Genomic DNA, 17,853 nt, shown 5'->3' on the forward strand with positions numbered 1-17,853 from the left:
AACAAGAGGGCTTTCACCGCGTGTATAGATCCATAGCACTCCCATCGTTTACCCGACGGTGGAGCATGTCATCCGAATGGTGCCGAACGCGACTGCATCTCGGCACTTCCTCTCCTAGATTTCCCGATAGCCTCACAAATCTCAGGGTCTTTGTTTACCAGACCCACAGTGTATCGACGGGCGTGTGCGACAACGGATCCACCGCACATAGCGCTGAGCACGTGGTCGCCAGTGAACTGCGCTTCTAGTCGCTCATCCGACAACGCCTGCCGGTACCAAAACACACACGCCATTGCAGCTTTGTGGCGCACTCAACAACAGTAACACTGCAGCTGACGCCATTGGGCCGCGGCTGCTGCTCCCTCACAGGGCATTGGCACAACCAAACTCTGCTTCTTCACAATTATATACTTTCATTCTCTTGCCTGGGGGGCCTGACTGACATGCGGTTCCGCAGTCATGATCCGGACGGGCGGTAGATACATTACCACGACAATGCGAGATCCAACGGTGACGCGGACGGTGGAGACAACTGAACTGTAAAGTCGAGAACATGCAGCTTGTCCTGTAGTCGCTGTCGCAGTGGCGGACGTACCTCTCCTTCTAGAACTATGCACCTATTGCAGTTCAAGATCTCGAATTCATGTTAGGGCCGCATCGGGCAGGGAAGACTCGACGGCTCCTTCAATACACTATCCGACTGACAACGGACCACGTCCACGTTACATTCCCAACGATCGCGAGACACGCTGAGCGGTACCTGTGGATCGGACGCCGTTGCTTTCGCTCTCTCGCACTCGGTCCCCTCCTTTCCCAACCGGACGACAATTTTAGCCGCGAGCTGTCCCTAATATCAGCCTACAGGGAGTTGGCTATTGGTGGACTCGTTTCATGCAGCATATTGCTTTTCCAGGTCGAACTGCGTACCCACCGGGTTACCCACCAAAGTAAAGGGTCCAGGGCGATGTTGATCTTTCCACTCGACTCCCTCCGACATCTGCAATGGCATTACTTCGGCCGTCGATTTCATCTAGCACCAGCCGCGAACACCCAATGTTTGATGTTGCGCGTCCGCTAACCTGGATACAATCGCCGGACCCCTGTTGTCCGACCGCCGTGGTGGAGTTTCACATGTCAAAGGCTCGGAAACAGAAAAAGGTACGAATACACATAGGACGCGCAACAGCGTAAACAACTAATCCTGCATCTCACTCCTACGTGAATCCTACAGGAACAACCCGCCCGCTAGCAGTTACTCATCAATGACAAAACTATGCATAGGCAGGGTATGCCAGATATTGATCGCACGCAGCGACCCCACGCTCATTGCCCCAGAGAGTAAGCGGCCTCGCTGCTGTGTCCCCTGTCTCATGCAAGCCTCCCAATCCACTTGCATCTGACTTGCATGCATGCAATCAGCCAGGATGTGGAGCCTAGACGCTTTGCTAAACCCGACAGAATCCGCTCTAACCTCGCTTGTCGCCGCATTGCCGACTTGGGCACGCTACAGACGCAGATGTCGTTCAACACACTTGCAATTTTACCATGCTATTCTGCTTTCTGCGGTCTTGCACTGGCTGTAATCCTGATTTTTCTTCTGGCCCGACCAAGCGAAGCGACCATCCGATCCCGCTCTATTTCATTTCCTTTGTGCTTCTCCAGGGCTACCGCGGAAATATCCGTTGCGAGCACGCAATGTCCGGTCGCTGTACATATGGCGTGCTGGCAACTTGTATACCAAAATCCACAACTGACGCGGAACTACCCAACCGCCCGACCCGCTGAAGAAATGGTATTACACAGCCCCCCCTCGTCTTAACAAGACGGATGCACGTCTTTGTTGGTCGAGTTGAAACATTGGCTGTCTGCTGAGTGGGCAAGGTCGCATGCGCTCCTGATACGAAAACGCGGGATGCCCGTGGGGGTCCGTGTACGTGATTCATTTAGACGTTGTATATTGGCAAAATGATTCGGGGGAAATTTCCCTCTGGACGATGACGACGGACCCCTCGCCTGTCTGTCCGTCTTCTCCTCATCGACCATACGTCGGTCGGTCGCTTGGACGGACGGACGATCTCCACAGTTGGGCTCGCAACGGTTGGCCATCGTACTGAGGGGCCGATCGTGGGTTAAGACGAGGGCGGACGGGAAAGGGTCCTGCTCGTGTGCTTGCTGCCGCAGCGCTGACGTGGAGGCTCGCGTGCTCGTGTTCCGTTTCTAGTCCTTGTTCCGGTTGATCAGGCCAGGCCAGCCTTGGTCGGGCGCTGCGACTCGATGTCACTCGAGGCTGTTGTAGCGATCAACGCTTTGCCGATGCTGCGAAAAGACAATGACGTCTGACGGCGCTACTCGCCGTCTTGGGCGCCGCTCGGCGGGCATGGATAGCGGAGGTATTGCGTTGCGTGGCTCGGCGGGCGGCGTGAAATGTGCGAATAGCTTCATGCTGTCGTGAAATCGTGAGGCTGTCTCGCAACGAGGTCAAGCCGATCGAGGTTCCCGGGGTATCACCATGAACTCTCCTCACCGTCTTTCCATCTCCATCGTCATCCACTGTCGTCCATCATCTTCCCATCCCAGGTAGGTAAAGTCGCATCAATCCAAAGTATATCGTCTTGGCATTCCGGAAGAGGCAGTCGAACGGCGGAGCGGAATCGAGTCCAGCAGCAAGAGTAAGCACCATCAAATCCAACACACAAAGACGACACCCATCTACTTATAACCCAAGCACACGCACGCTCAGACCCAGCGAAAAACCTTACGCACGCATAGATAGGCCGGTGAGACCATCGCTCGTTATCATTGCGCGATTGATAACGCCACGCTTAGTGGTCCATGATTGACCTGCCAACCCCCCCTCCGAGGCTCACAGGGGCCATTGAGCCTCACAAACTCTGAAACCATGTCCACGATAGGAAGGCCAGCCACAGTTCCCCGGACTTCATTGGCTTGTGGGTTGCCGTTTGATGGCGCAGCGAGGAGATAGTAGAGATAGTGATAGTACCTATCTCTCGGTAAGGACCCTTATCTGATGCAAGGTACGCGGGCGTGCATGTATGTCTGTTGCGGGTATGCGGTTCGCATTGGATGATGGGCAGTGCGGCGCGGCGAGCGGGAGATGTGGTACTGGGAGGTTGGCGGCTCGGTAGCCTGGAGGTTATCGTCTGGAGATGTTGGGGAACTGGGGGAGGGAGGGAGACATCTGTGCGCTCGTTTGATAGTAGGTTGCTAACTAGGGTGCTCGCCGTCGGCCACTGTCTATTCGATCTTTTGAGTGGTTGAAACAGCGATGATACATAAGATGTGCTTCCTGTAAGGGAACATGTACGGTGGGATTTGTGTCGATATTGACATCGCGGTATCTGAGTACATTGCTGGATATCTACGACGGCGCACAACCGTGCACTACGACGCGTCCGTCGCGTCTCGTTGACATGATCAATACATGTGTCTCTGCAGAGAGGCCCATCCTTTGAACAGTATGGACAATTCCAGCCACAATATATGGCCCTGGTATATGTTCCAAACCATCACTTGCAGACGAGGATACCGCGTCTCCTCGGGACGGGGGATATGTGCTCTACCTGTTTCCTCCACAATGTCTCTCGGTGTATTTCCCGCAGATACAACTCCGCGGCGCGTTATCGTCGATGCGTATCGTGGTGCTCTCGGGGTGGGATTGTTGCATAATCTCTCTCCTCTCAGCCCGCAGCCTCACTTATCGCCCTCTTTGCCTTCCTTATCACCACCTCCCCCCTTGACCGTCTCTTCACCCAGAACTTTACTCGCAGCCATAAACCTACACACATCTCATTAGTACACCGTCCTGTTACAAAATCCCAGGCCGGCCCAACACCTTCCAGCCCTCCTGCTGTTCCGCGGGACAACTCACATAGCACCAGCATACCCACCCAGACCACGCATGTCCTGCGCCTGACCGGCTGTCATACGCATCAAGCTTTCCAGATCCGACATATTCGCCGTCAACTGCGCGAGTTGCGCTTGTAGGTGCGAGAGTTGGCGTGGCTTCTGCGAGGGGACGGTGCTGAGGCGTGAACCACCGGCGGGAGTGTGGGAGCGGGGGACGTTTGACATTGCGGTTGTCGAATCGGTTTCTTTTACCCGAGCGGCGATTCGAGGTAAGGTAGGGTCGAGAGGTTTAGACGGCGTGTGTTTGTGTGTGTTGTGCTGGACTGCGTATGGGGGAAGGCGCGTCGCACGGCATCGGCTTTGTTGGTGGGACTCCCGCGGCGAAAAGGCCTTGGCGGTTGATTGAATATCCACCGAAGGTCCTCGCACTTTTTCCCTCCAAGAGCAACGTTTTTGTTCATCGCAACATGACTGTGTACCGCCATTGACACGTCGTCGTACCGAAATACACTGCTTCTGGATTTACACAAGCCATGGCAACTCTTCAGACGGTTCGTCGGTGGATTATGACAGCCGCCGTCGCTTCAATTACGATTACGGGTACTATCTATGGTGCGGGATTGAAGGGGCAGCAGGAAGTTAAACAGGTATGTTCCGTCATCCTTCATATATTGCAGCCCTCCTTCCGAAAGACCTTCACCTCAATGCGCACGCTGAGCGTTTCTTCGCTTCAATTATTTCATCCATCATCACCCACTAACCCCACTCCTCATAGAAAACAAGATATATGATCGAAGCCACGCCCGAAGAACGCATCGCACAGCTCGAGACTACGCGCGCCGAGCTAATGCTCAAGAAGAACGAGATGGAGAGGAAGATGGCTATCTTTGCTGAGCGCAGGAAGGAGAAAGAGGCGCGCGACAATGGGAAATGAGAGGTTGGAAAAGATGGCGTCGGACAACTATGATGAGGGGACGGGATACTTGAATATGGGAGAAAGAGTGGGTAGGCTGGCATACACGAGAGGCGAGGGCTGGGCGATGAAGAGATGGTAGTGTGAAGGCGCGCTGATGAGGGTATCGGCTCTTTTGGCACGCACGAAGTACTCGCGACGAAGGACGTCTGTGGGCGACAAACTCTGCCCGCTGCCAGCATATGTCCATCGAAAAACGTACCGCTATTCCTTCCACCTTCTCACGCACCGCCGATCCAAACGTTCACACGTCCTCGAAACGAAGAGCCGACACCCTCGACACCCTCGACACCCATCTCGATCACCACGCCCACCCCACATACGAGCACCAGCAATTTAAAAATCCACCAAGCAGCGAGCATCGACTACAACCCATGTTCGCTATTGCTATTACCCACACGCTTTGTCGTCCCCTCCGCGGAACACATCGCCACGTCGATCTCTGTCGATCCTGCCACACCCTCTGCCGTCGCTTTCGGGGTTCCCACCTCGCCTCGCCTCGGTTCGCCCTGCCCGCCGCTCTCGATTCGAATGGCCCTGCAGATTTTGTATCCGCTAGAGTATATTGCTGAGGGTCCAGTGGGTGGTCGCGTGAGGCTGCCTTGATGGTCCCCTGTCATGGAGAGGGTGTGCGACATCAACGGCACGGCGTTGGTCTTTACGCGGCCTTGCAGGTGAGCTGTATGGTGACGACATGGGTTATGTTGTGCGGAGATGAACATAGAAACAGCGTCCTCCTCCGCCCATAGTAACCCATGACTCGTTGTCTCCAGTGTGTCGCGCTCCTCCACGAGCAATCACGTCGATGTACCGAAGGATAATATGCTCAGAGTCAGCTTTCCACGAGCAGATTTTGGTTTTGGAGATGGCTTGAGTTGATTCGAAGGTTGAGTATCTCAAGGAGCTGTGAGATGGAATTTCACTACTTGGTCTTGTGAAGGATGGGGTAGAAATGGCTGTTTCGAGGAGATCTTGAGATCATGGGGAAGGTACACTTCCCTTTTACAGGTGGCCTACTAGGGATCTGTTAGATACCAAAGGATCTAATAAATTTTGAAAATACACGAGCTAGACAATTCATGTATTTTCAAAATTGTTTACATCCTTTGGTATCCAGCAGACCCCTTGTGGTCCACCTGTAAAAGAGAGGTACTAGTGCCTGCGTACGTTACTGTTGTTTCTGTACTTCTTACATGCCACTCCTGCTGTTCAAGATCATTGCTTCTCTATTCCCTCTCTCCGCAATCATGCCTTGTCAACTGTCTGCGGCAGCAATTTCCTTCCAAAGACACAAAATGTCATAATTCGGCGCTCGAGCATATGCAGTTTCTTACCACAAGAATCTGCCATCCGCTCCAACACGTGGATTTTCTTTGATCAGCCAGTCGTATGTGCTTCTTCGATCAATAACGATCAACAACGCTTCTTCGATTTCAATACCTGTTAACCGTATGTACTATTCTGGTGTCCATCACCCTCATGGACGACCCTCTTCATGGCCTCCATTCCGTACTCAACAGCATCCTCCCATCAAAGCGTGAAGAACTCAAGATACCCCTCCATCTCGCCACCAATATGTATCACATGCTTCCCAATATTCTCATTCTTCATCGCCACCGCCCCAGGAAGATCCCTCAAGCCCATTTCCCTCCCGCTAATCTTCAGTACCATCATCTCCCCAGCCTCAAACACCATACCCGCCGGCCAAAGCTGAACACGCAATCTAACCACCTCCCCCTTCTCCACTTTGTCCTCGCGCTCCAGCGACAGCGTTTCCCAAGTTTTCCCTCGCAGCGCGTCTGAGACATGGCGTTTAGACGCGCGCAACATGCCGCTGGGACCGAAGTACCGCCATACTCTATTTTGCGTCATTTCTTCTGCGACTCCAGAGGGCGTGTTGGCCGGAATGGGTATGTTTATGTGAGATAGTATGGTACCCGATGCGGAGCCTTTAAATATGTGGGCGTGGATGTCTAGGTCGGTGTGATCCTGTGCTGCGATGGAGAGGACGAGGGTGGAGGGACCAGTTAGTACGGTTTTGCTTGGGAAGATGTATGTGAAAATCAGTTCGGAGGAGGAGTCGGCTTGGTATTCGATTGTGTTTTCTGAGAGTGGCGCGGTTGGGGTGAGGATGCCGTTGGAATGGAGGTGCAGTTTCTGGACTGTGGCTGTGGGGAGGTGCCATGGTAGGTCTGAGTATTCTTGGTCTAACAGGGCTGGTTTGGTGAAGTTTAGAAATGATATGCGGACTGGTGAGGTCTGCGGCCAGTCGTTGGGGGAGCTTTTGAGGTGGAAGTCAAAGAATCGGGCGAGGTCTGCGGTGCGTGCTGGACTGTATAGATCGTACCATTCTTGGGATGCGTGAAGAACGAGCCTATGTGTGGAGTTATCAGTCTCTCCCTACAAATTTGTGAAGAAAGCAAGATGGAGATATACTCACCATTTATCTGGGTGCTCGATCTCCTCGAATGCTCGTAGGGAGCCGACGGTATGGATAGGTGATGAATAGCTCGCCCCGATATAAGCAGGCACCTTGACCCTCGCCATATCCACACGCTTATCGTCGATATATTTCCTAGGCACAGGTTTCATCTTGGCCATTGCAGCAAAATCCTCTATCATATTCCTTCCCATCAACATAGTAGCGACCCATTCATTGAACGCCGTATTCGGAATACCTCCTCGAAGCGTTTGCTCGCGCAGAGGATCTGACAAGCCCTCCAAAGGCGCAATGCACGCCAAGTGTGGTGGCTGCTTAGCCGCGATAAAGTACTGGGATATTGCGAGCCAGGAATTACCCGCTAGGGCCAGTTTGCCAGAGCACCAGGGGAGCTTGGCGAGCTCTTCGATGGCATCGTGGCCGTCGCGCCCTTCGATGCTGCCCCAGAAGTGGATGTTGCCCGAGGAGTTGTTCACGCCTCTTGGGTCTACGTTGACGATGGCGTAGCCACGAGGTACCCATTCTGCAGGGTCGAGACTGGAGTTTTGGTTAGTGAGGGATTCAACTTCTGCTTTCATGCTATCCTGGTTCTTTGCTTACCCTTCGAAGTTTTCGTAGCCTGATAGCTGAGTCTCTGGTATACCGGCTCGCAGTGGCATGGCACCAATGTTTAGCATGCCCGTTCCAGTCTTGCCATATGGACCCCACATGACGATTGCAGGTACCATCTCGTCGGTTTTGGGACGGAATATGTCGGCATAGATCACCGTTCCATCCCTAAGTGTAAGGGCTTGGTCTTGATCGAAGATAGTTGTTGTTTCAAGTGGGCGGTATGTTGGCTGCCTTCTGTGACCGGGTGGGAGTTCGGTCGTTCTTGGATTTAGTGGAGGGATGTTCTGCTTGAAAGCGTCGCGAAATGTGACGTCGACTGAGCCGATCTTAAATGAAGTCATAGTAGCTAAGAGGCGGTGACAAGAAATTGAGAGCCGATAGTAGTTTTTGGGATGAAATTGAATCGATCGTACACCAACAGTGGAACATCCTGCGTAACTGCACTATTTGTGCCCGCATTTCGAAGCATACTTAATAACTTCCTAATGCCGGGTTGAAGTGCCGGATCTACTGTTGCGAACACATGACGTTGAGGTGTGAGTAGGCTCGTGGTTAGAGACATGGATGGTGGAGGACTAAGAGGAGGATGATATACTTTCGGGATGTCTGTTCGTCCGGCTCCGTTGTTCGATCATCGTACAACAGCACTGGGCATGCTCGGCCCGAAGACTTGGCACATACTCTCCAACTATAACTGACGTTAAACGCGTCGAGACTAACAGGGTCGGAAGGATACAATTGCTAGCTCCCGGCAACCTCCTGGGTCAGTACCTGCATTGCATACGTACGTGCTGTGGCGCGCAATAATGCACGGCATGCGCGGGTACCGACCATGGTGACTAAAACCGTGAGTACAAGACGACGACTTCCATATTGCACTGTATTAGTACGTTCATCTCAATCCCAACCTTACTCTCGCTGCTCCAATCCACGAAATAGAAGTTACCAGCCCACCAACACAAACCATGACTACAACATCCAGCAAGGCGCTGTACGTCGACGAAGACGGACAAATCCAGATCCGAAATGACATCAAACACGAGGAAATTGCGGCCAATGAGATAGTAGTGGAAGTGAAATACTCGGGTGTCAACCCGGCGGACTCCAAACACTCACAGCTTGGCATCCGTTCGACAGTCAGTGGCTACGACTTCTGCGGCACTGTTATATCGACACCTACCGGATCGCGCTTCAAGAAGGGAACCACAGTAGCTGGCTATACACCCTCAGGAATTGGCCGACCTTTGAAGTACGGCGTACACCAACGCCGTCTCGCGTGCCCAGAAGACATGGTATTCGAAGTGCCGTCTAATCTTCCGGAGACCCACGCCGCAGCGCTGACTGTAGTGGCGATGACCGCTGCAGACGCAGTATTCAATCTGTTCCAGTTCCCTTTACCAACCGCTCCAGTAGTCTGCACACAACCAGTCCTGGTTTGGGGTGCTTCTTCTAGCGTCGGCTTCAGCGCCGTTCAGTTCCTGCGTGCCAGTGGGTGCAAGAACATCTTGGTGACTGCTTCGCCAGCCCGGCATGAGCTACTGAAGAGGATCGGGGCAACGCTTGTTTTCGACTACGCTTCGTCGACGGTTGTATCTGATATTGCCGCTGCGGTGGAGGCTCTTGGTGAGGGCGCAATCTTCCATGCCCTGGACGCGGTCGGTACTTTGTCTTCAGCGGACCTGGTTGTGAGAAGCGTAAATAATCCTTCGGCTACTTTGGCTTCTGTAACCAAATTCGATGGCGGGTTCCGCATGCCAGTTGCGTACGCAAAAGACAGCTGGCGCATCCAGCCACCTGGTATTCCGCTTGAAATCGAGACTCCTGCCAGACCGGAAGACCATTGGCATGCCTGGAAAGCATTGCAATGGGCCGTGGAGAACTACGGCGACCGCTTCGAGCTCCCGAATGTAGAAGTTTTCCGAGGCACCGCTGAAGACGCGTTGCAGCAGATTGTCAAAGTTGGTGGTTTTGGAAGAGGTTTTGGAAAACTAGTCATCCAACAGCCCCTGCTGTGAGTCGAGTTGTTGGTGTTGTGGAAGCGGTAATGGATTTAACAAAATACTGCTAGCGGTAGTATGAGAAAAGGACATGCTTAATCGTGTAGATACCATACGTGTTAGCAAGACGTAAAGAAGCAGAGCTAAGTAGCACTCGCATCTGCCCCTCTACTACTTACGGTTCTTCAAACTAACTGCAGTCTACTCTATCTGGCACCGATGCAGTTGAAGTCTCTCATGAAGCAAACATGGGTGCAGTGCGAGGGAGCTCTTAGCAGACAACGGATCAACTAGCAGCATCGCATGATCATCGTGTTACATATAGACCTCCATGATCCTCCCCTCGGATGACCGGAGCTATGAGCCTATAGCAGGAAGCATTGCCCTTTTCGAGAAGCCCTTGCTTGCAACGCACCCAGAATGTCGGGTCCACCTTCTCAAGGACAACCCCACCATATGCACGATCATGCGTACAGTATCGGGCGCGTCACCTCGATAGGCGACGTGCTTTCGTCTCCTTACCGATGAGAAACGTGTGATGATGCGTTTGGGCGTCTCATGCACTACCAGTCGGCTTTGAGCGAGCCAATGAAGGGCTGTAGGTTCTGTGGGAGATGCCGTTGAGGGAGGGCAATTCCCGGTGCAGACATCGCTTTTTTCTTGGGAAACGAATTGGTCGCCTTAGCCATTTGAACGTGTGTTCTGGTATCGCTGATAGAGTTTAGGGTGAATCATATTTGCTAACCAGCGACGTGGTAGCACATAACGGTGTGATAGACGTACAAGAGAACGAAAGAGGAAGGCATGCATTGGTGTGAGCATGTAAGTCCTTCGCGCCCGAAGTTTAGGTCCAACGTCGGTGTATTCGCTGACTCGTCACTGATTAGGATCGTTCGATGCAGTCAATTTCAGACACCGGCATTCAGGCGCGAGCCAGTCTTGTGTAAGTAACTGTCAACAAGTCTTTTCCTCACACGTGGACAGAGTGACCTTGGTTACGCCGCACTGCTATCGCGGTAATCGCGGAGGGCGGTCGCCGAGGAAGTTTGAGTACCGGTAAGGATGCGCATTGTTCAAGGGATGTGAGCGTGGTTAGTTCTGACACCTCACCTCAAGCCACACTGTGTACGACAGCTATAACGTAGCATCAGTATAGCTCTACAACGAATTTGTAAAGGTCGAGGCGTCCAGGTGGAGTAATACAATCTACTCAATCATACATTCAACCATCCTTCTCCGTGCCGCACCTTCTCGAAGGCGCATCTGCGACCCGCCATCTAGGTTCAGCCGTGTGATGGGGCGCTCCTTGAATCCGCAACACGGTTTGGACATTGGATCATCACAACAAGCGCCAAACTGTAGTGCGTTACGGGCCGCAATCCAGCGGTGTGGGCGTTCAGAGAGCAGCATCGACTCGTGGGGACGGCAAAAGAGAGGAAGGAAGGTAGTACCAACAGCTATGTTGATTTGCCGTCTTCGCTTCAAGCGGCTAGCGCGAACCACATCGTGACAGCCTGTCGGTCGCCTCGTTATCTCCCGCGCACCATCCCACTCGCAATTATCCATCGCACACCAGCCCAGCAAGCAACAGAGCATTCAGGAGATGGCATATCGGTAAAGGTGAACAAGAAAAAGCAACAGTGAACCGCATAGTTGGTGTAGTTTTAGGCATCCACAAACACGCGCGAACCAATGCACCGGGACATCGGTCACGCCCGCGTCCTTCAGCCGCACGGACATGCACTGTGGCCCTCCCTTCTTCGACGTATGCCGTCATCGAAGCAAAGCCTTTCTCGTAAAACCGCTGTGTAAGAGAAGGGATATGTAACGCCGCGCGGTAAGGGTGGGAAATGCGAGATGGGGGTTAGAGAGCGGCCTGTGCAACGTCGAGCTGCGTTCCAGTGCCTTTGCTTTTTTCCTCGTCTCGATTCAAACGGCATGTCAAAATGATGGTGTCCACGTCGGATTCATGTCAAGGGGTGGCTTTAGCCACTTATTCCTGCTCTTCTTTTTCTTCTCTTCTCTCCTCCCTTCTCGTCGCCGCACCTGTCCCTGAGTGCGTCTCTCCTACCACCCACACATTTTCTTCTTCTCCCTCTTCTTTGCCAAGTGCCCTCATCGAAGCCGTTACGCTAGCTCAGCCTTGAGGATTGCATCATCGAAATCGGGTAGCATTATCCAGGCTCAGGGTTGCTCTTGGTGAGGCTACAAAGGCCGTAGGTGGAGGCAACTGGCAATACTGGATCCGACTGAACCCCGTCAGTTGGGATGTTGTGGCAAGATTGTTAAGAGGTGGTGTCGAGATTGTTCACGATTAGAGCAGAAGAGTATACAAGAAGAGCTCATCGCAGATCCAAAGCGTATCACAATAAAATCCCGAGCTTCGCATCTACCTTCCCTAGAGCCCTAGCGCGATCAACCTCCGAAACGAATATATCACATCGACTCATCTCGTTCCGGTCCTCAATACGCCCATTCCACGACTCATCTACGCTCGATACGACCCCATCCAACGCCTCCCGAACATGTGCTACATCGTCTACACCATACACGTGTGCAACCACTGGATACCCCAACCCCAACCCAACAACGGCCCCATACTACGCATATGCGAAGAAGCCGAGAAGCTACGACTTGGCCACCCTTGCCCGGAAACACAACGAGAGCACAAAGTCATGAACCGAAGTCAAGGAATGTGTACAGGCTGCATGTGGAAGAAAGTCAGCAAGTAAGCCATCCTCAAGATCGCTGAACGTTGTCAAGGAAAGAAAAAGCGGGGACAATATGTGGGGGTTCTTGGACGAAAGAGCCGCGGCAGAATCAAATAGCAGGAATGTGGAGATGGGATAAGGGAAAAGGAAAAGAGGAAAGAACAGGATTACGGGGTGGAGAAGGGCCGATAATCTGCCTTCTTTGCTCGTTTAGCCTTCATAGGCGGAGACAACCGTCAACCGTCGACCGCTTCACTCTGGCTTTCCAAGGTTCTGTGTCGCGGGTCGGCGTGGGCGGTCATGATGACAGGCACACGCCGAAAATAAGGCCGCGTGTGAACGCCCACCTTCCCAACCGGAACTGCCATTGCGAGGCTGAGAGAGCAGCGACACGTGCGGCTTAGCTCTGGCGGTGCATGCACGATACGGCCCGGGTCTCGGTCCGATCAAGGTGTCAGATTTGCCGTTTGTCTGGGGGATTCGCTGGGTGAGCTTGAGGGTTCTTGAGGCGCCAGGAGTCGATGGAATACAAATATACCCGGGAGGTCTCGTGTCTTTTACGTTAGTGTTTGGGATAGAAGGGTGCAACTACCGATAGTAACGTATTTCTAGTCCATGATATGATCGACCATTGCGATACCAAGAGCTCAATGTCTCCATCTCCCAAATCCGCCTTACGCGCAAATCAATGCTTGAAGTACGAATCCATGCATGCTACTCAGTTTAGCCTTGGGTAACGGGTCAACTCTTGCCGTCATAGCCATGTGCTTTCCAAGGGAGCCAAGCGAGGCAAAGTCTTTCAAGCGTTGGCCGTTCTTGTTGCTAAAATTGGAGTCTACTCCAATTGACTTTGGCGTCGTTGGAGTCGCCGCGTGTTATCGGGGCTGTTCGCTAAGGCTGGTCATGTCAGACGACGGGAAGCATGCGGAAGTAACCGGCGGCTTGTTGCGGTTCGGCACAATTTCTCCAGTATGATATGGGGATCTGATCGGTATTCTTGTGGTATAGTAGGTACCCGCGATATGCGACCTGTAGTCTATGCTGCAAAGCTGCGAGGGGCTTGGAACGGGGAGGTTGTTACACTTCCACGTATGAATAGAAGGCCATGCATCATATATCCTACGCTCGCATTACCTACCGTCTGATACCATTGCATATGGCTCCTGATCGCCCAGGATCCTTCCGTTTACAGCTCGGAGAGGAATCGTCCGTGTTGGAAGTGGTAACGTTCATCCAGATAACGGGGTCTTCTCATCATACCAAAATAGTGACTTGAAACCATCGAAGACAACCGGAGACGTGGAATCGTCGGTATCCCCGAACACGACGATTTATACTTTCAACCATTCCCAAGGCAACAGCGTTCCCGCCGAGCACATGATCTCGCACTCATTGTTGAGATATTCCAAAGAACCTGTACCAAAAGCCCGATATCGACCAACCGATCATGGAACACTCTATGGCACTGTGTATGTGAGACTCCAACATATAGTGTAACGATTGGACTATCCCGTAGCCTTTACCACCAGTTTCTTTTGCCCAGGCGCTCGTAACACCTACTAATCGTGTGGCACTGGACTGAGCGACGTTGTCGATATCTCTAAGACCGATATGGTTGCAGAACAAGCACAATGAATGTCAGGCAGACCAAAGCCGCGGACAGGTGAGAAACGGGAGAGACAGCTCTGGCCCAAGCCATTGCCGGTCTTGAACGTGTATAGTGATCCTCACCCTTTGACGCTTGATGAGATGAGAAAGCATGCGACACCACCTAATGTCATGATTCCGGCTGCATTGCTACATATGTAGCACGATATTCTAGCAAGTCACATCTGAGATAATGTAGACTTACACCATAGGCTTTAGCGAGACTTTCTGAATAAGGAATATTTACAGGCTACAAGTGACGAGGATCTAGTGATCCGTTGTGATGATGACGTTGAGTGTAAAGAAGGCCAGGACGCGTAATCTGTGCTACGGTGACATATCGGGCTTTCAGCCCAACCATACAGGCAAGAGACGGAAGACGTCTGTATTCGGTTACTCAGCCTGTAGAATGAGGAGATACTGCTCGATATAGGAGAGAGAGCTAGAGGCGCCTCTTCGTGCGTATTACGCTTAATGATGTTGCGACTTGTTGAAGACGCGCGACAAAAGCATGATCGCGCACAATTTACCACGTGGCTTAGCATCTCGGAGATATGCCCATGAACTTACCATGCGACACAGTATGTGTTCCTGGCTAGTGGTTGCGGAGTTGAGTCTATCAGATTGAGAGGGAAAAGGAAATCTGATCCGACAAGGAGGCACCCATGAAGCTTGACTCGTCAGAATACGAACGGAACCATGGACAGTCATGCCGATGCACTGTTGGAGTTCGGAGTCTCATCCGGTAAATCGTGCGACATATCCATGTGATAGCAAGATGGAATGCAGAGTGAGAGTAACGCGAGGCGTAGAGCTTCGCATCCAGACAGTCTACACTCTGTCTGCGGGATCGGTTCGGCACCAAAGTGACGATAGCCGTAGCGAGCAGCGCCGCATCAGCCACCACACCCTTGCGTGCGTTTTTGCTTTTCTTGATAAAGACGGCCTGCAGCCCGCATGATTGCTCATGCAGCCCGTTTCGACCTCGGGAATGTCATCCCGGAAGGAGAATGGATGTGGTCCCACCTTTCAGGGTTGCACCGAGAGGCCGCCCGGTCCCACACAACCCTGAGGCGAACATCTTCATGGAACATGACAAGCTCATGGCGTACACGAACCAAAGTTTTTCGCAACCAAACAGATGAGCTACGGGTTAAAAAGCGTGGCAATTTTCGGCGGTGGAGCCTCCCTGGAAATGCGAGCGGGGAATATTGCGGGCCTGAGGGAATGCAGAGGTAACACAACGCATCATGCGCTTTCCCGTTTTCTTTGAGCCCTTCTCTGGGCGTGCAGCTTCCTGTTGCTTCGACAATCGAGGGATCAAGTGGGGGGATAAAGTGGGTATCGGAAAATGCTTGACCTTCCCTCCACTAGCCAGGCGACTAAGGGTGTTGTCGGACAGAACAGCGAGGTTGCACAACCTGTCAGCTAACGGCTCTCACCAACCACTTATCTGTGTCGCCGATCGCCTGCATTAGCTATATGCAGACTCACCCGGAAAGCAGTGTAGAGGTGAAGATCGCAGCATTTGGCGGATAGAGCCATGTTCCAGATGTTGTACTCTCCGGGGAGGAACGGTTTGCCAGTCATGTCACAGCGCTGAACGGCGCGCAGCATGCAGGTGAGTGGAAGCATCAAGCGCCGTGAAACGTTCGGATGCGCGATAGTAGTAGGTAGGGGTGAACGTGGATTACCACTGGTATGGACGGGATGTATTGGCTAAATACATGGCCTGCCTTGCTCGCCAATGCGGGGAGGCGGTTTATTGATAAATGGTCATGGTCCTCGTGTTGGCGGCTTATGGCAGGATATGTTTGCTTGCGACGCAGTTCTGCAGGGGCTAGCGACGTAGGATAATAGAGTTTCCTCATCCAAGGACGAAACCGAACAGGTCCTTCTGTAGCATACACTACTAGGAGGACGCAAGTTGAAAACCCAACATTAAAATAGGCGTGAAGGTTGTCGAGTAAGGCATACACTATTCTTTTGCTTTCTGCTGCAATTGGAGACGTCCGGTTTTCCCTTGTCTAGGGTGGAGTCGACAGAAACAAATACCGGGTGCCGCTCGTCAGGCAGTTAGATGATGAACGAAGCAAAATCCCCGGGCCGCAGCCGCCAGCTGGAGCGCCAAGACGAGGCTCAATCCTTGGTCGTCCCACGAAATGTTTCAAAAAGACAATCGCACTCTCTAAAGGTCGTGTCGCTGATGACAGGATGGGGAGCATATATGTATCTATCAAAGATCGACAAACTCTCGGCTTCTCGGGTCACGATGTGAGCGGACGGGCACGATGCAGATCTGAGCCTCGCCATGACAGACACGGACGCGAAGAACGTTTTGCTGGTGCGTTTCGCATGCGCCTCGCCGTTACCGCACAAATCTGCCGCGTTCAGACAGAACGTACTGCAGACAATATTTGGAAGATGGAGAACTGACAGTAGCTCCTAGTGGCAGCGAAATGTTAATTGTTTGGTGAGGGAGCTAGATGGACCTTCCGCATTGGTAAGACCGCAGTCCCTTTAAAAACAGCCTCGCTTACCGGCACGGCTTTGATGACGCGCGCAGGCCAGCCCTGGATCCACAAGCTGGAGTTTCACGTGGGTGCGGTTCTTGAGCCCAGATGCTAAGAGAGGGGCTTTTGCTAGCGGCGGCCCGATGTCCTTTTCTCGGTCACGCTGCTCCGTGGACACCAGCGACGGAAACGGTATCGACAGATGTGCTACGGGTGCGGTGGGCTGCAGCACGCCAAGACAGTTGGACGCAATCATGGCTCGAGTGAAGGGCGGCAGATGCCAGCGGCTTGGTCCTGCACCGAGGCGACGCAATCCCGGTTGCATGCTCATGCGCCAACAAGTGATCGACTCTTGTCAGATTCAGGCTGCGGCAGGGGGTGGATTGGGTGACACGAGCCTTTTTGCCGAGGACGCGGGAGCGGAGGACAACTGCGTCACATTGCGATGCATGCCGAGAGCCGCTAAGCAGACGACGGAGGCTTCTCTGTTCTCATGTGGAGGCTGGCTGATCGCCCGCCCCCGGCCTTTGGACGGTACTGCGTGTGGATGCGCACCACCTGTGTCAGCACCGTCGTAGGCCTTGGTGCCCCTTTTGCAGGCCCTATATCAGCCCATTCCTGGCGGTTCCGAAATGACAACCATGCCGTTTGACCTAGTGGGCTGCGCGAGCTGAAGACGCCGTAGGGCCACGATGGGGGTCTGGGTGGCTGGCATGGCAATCTGGCGACGCCTCCCAGAAAGCCCCGCTGCGCGAACAGGCAGTCTCGGGAAAAGAAATGCACCGTCGCTCAGCGTGGGTGTCGCGCTGTGTTGGGTGCCTTGTCGAGAGTTTATTTTGCAGGGAGAAAGTTGAGGCTGGAACATGCTCGAACCGCGATCCACATGTGTTCGCAACGTCCAACGGCCCCTGCGACCGTGGCTCATTAACTCGTTCAGGCAGAGGGTGTGGCGTTCTGCGCTGGCAGTGTATCATCATGGCAGTAGAAAATCGGCGAACCCAGATTGATGTGTCCTCTAGATGCGGCGCATATAGCGTAATAGCGGTAGCGTGTCAATCCATCGGCTCCGCTGTTGGGTGAACCTGGGACGAAC

The 17,853-nt window shown here is 53.0% G+C and overlaps 4 protein-coding genes across 4 annotated transcripts; 2 read left to right on the plus strand and 2 right to left on the minus strand.

Annotated features, from left to right (window-relative positions):
- Positions 1-3,711: 3,711 nt before the first annotated feature.
- On the minus strand, positions 3,712-4,092 carry J4E93_005775 (uncharacterized protein; the record flags this gene model as incomplete). The annotated part of the gene is made up of 2 exons (XM_049343694.1): positions 3,712-3,796; positions 3,890-4,092. 2 exons carry the CDS (start codon positions 4,090-4,092, stop codon positions 3,712-3,714), a joined length of 288 nt encoding a protein of 95 aa, XP_049198927.1.
- Positions 4,093-4,400: 308 nt separating this feature from the next.
- On the plus strand, positions 4,401-4,801 carry J4E93_005776 (uncharacterized protein; the record flags this gene model as incomplete). The annotated part of the gene is made up of 2 exons (XM_049343695.1): positions 4,401-4,514; positions 4,643-4,801. The coding sequence occupies 2 exons, from the start codon at positions 4,401-4,403 to the stop codon at positions 4,799-4,801; spliced, it is 273 nt and encodes a 90-aa protein (XP_049198928.1).
- Positions 4,802-6,370: 1,569 nt separating this feature from the next.
- On the minus strand, positions 6,371-8,233 carry J4E93_005777 (uncharacterized protein; the record flags this gene model as incomplete). The annotated part of the gene is made up of 3 exons (XM_049343696.1): positions 6,371-7,214; positions 7,281-7,817; positions 7,881-8,233. 3 exons carry the CDS (start codon positions 8,231-8,233, stop codon positions 6,371-6,373), a joined length of 1,734 nt encoding a protein of 577 aa, XP_049198929.1.
- A 624-nt stretch (positions 8,234-8,857) lies between these two features.
- On the plus strand, positions 8,858-9,907 carry J4E93_005778 (uncharacterized protein; the record flags this gene model as incomplete). The annotated part of the gene is made up of 1 exon (XM_049343697.1): positions 8,858-9,907. The coding sequence occupies one exon, from the start codon at positions 8,858-8,860 to the stop codon at positions 9,905-9,907; it is 1,050 nt and encodes a 349-aa protein (XP_049198930.1).
- Positions 9,908-17,853: the final 7,946 nt, after the last annotated feature.

Source organism: Alternaria ventricosa (assembly GCF_023758065.1).
Source record: "Alternaria ventricosa strain BMP 2768 chromosome Unknown scaffold_9, whole genome shotgun sequence".
NCBI classification, from domain to species: domain Eukaryota; kingdom Fungi; phylum Ascomycota; class Dothideomycetes; order Pleosporales; family Pleosporaceae; genus Alternaria; species Alternaria ventricosa.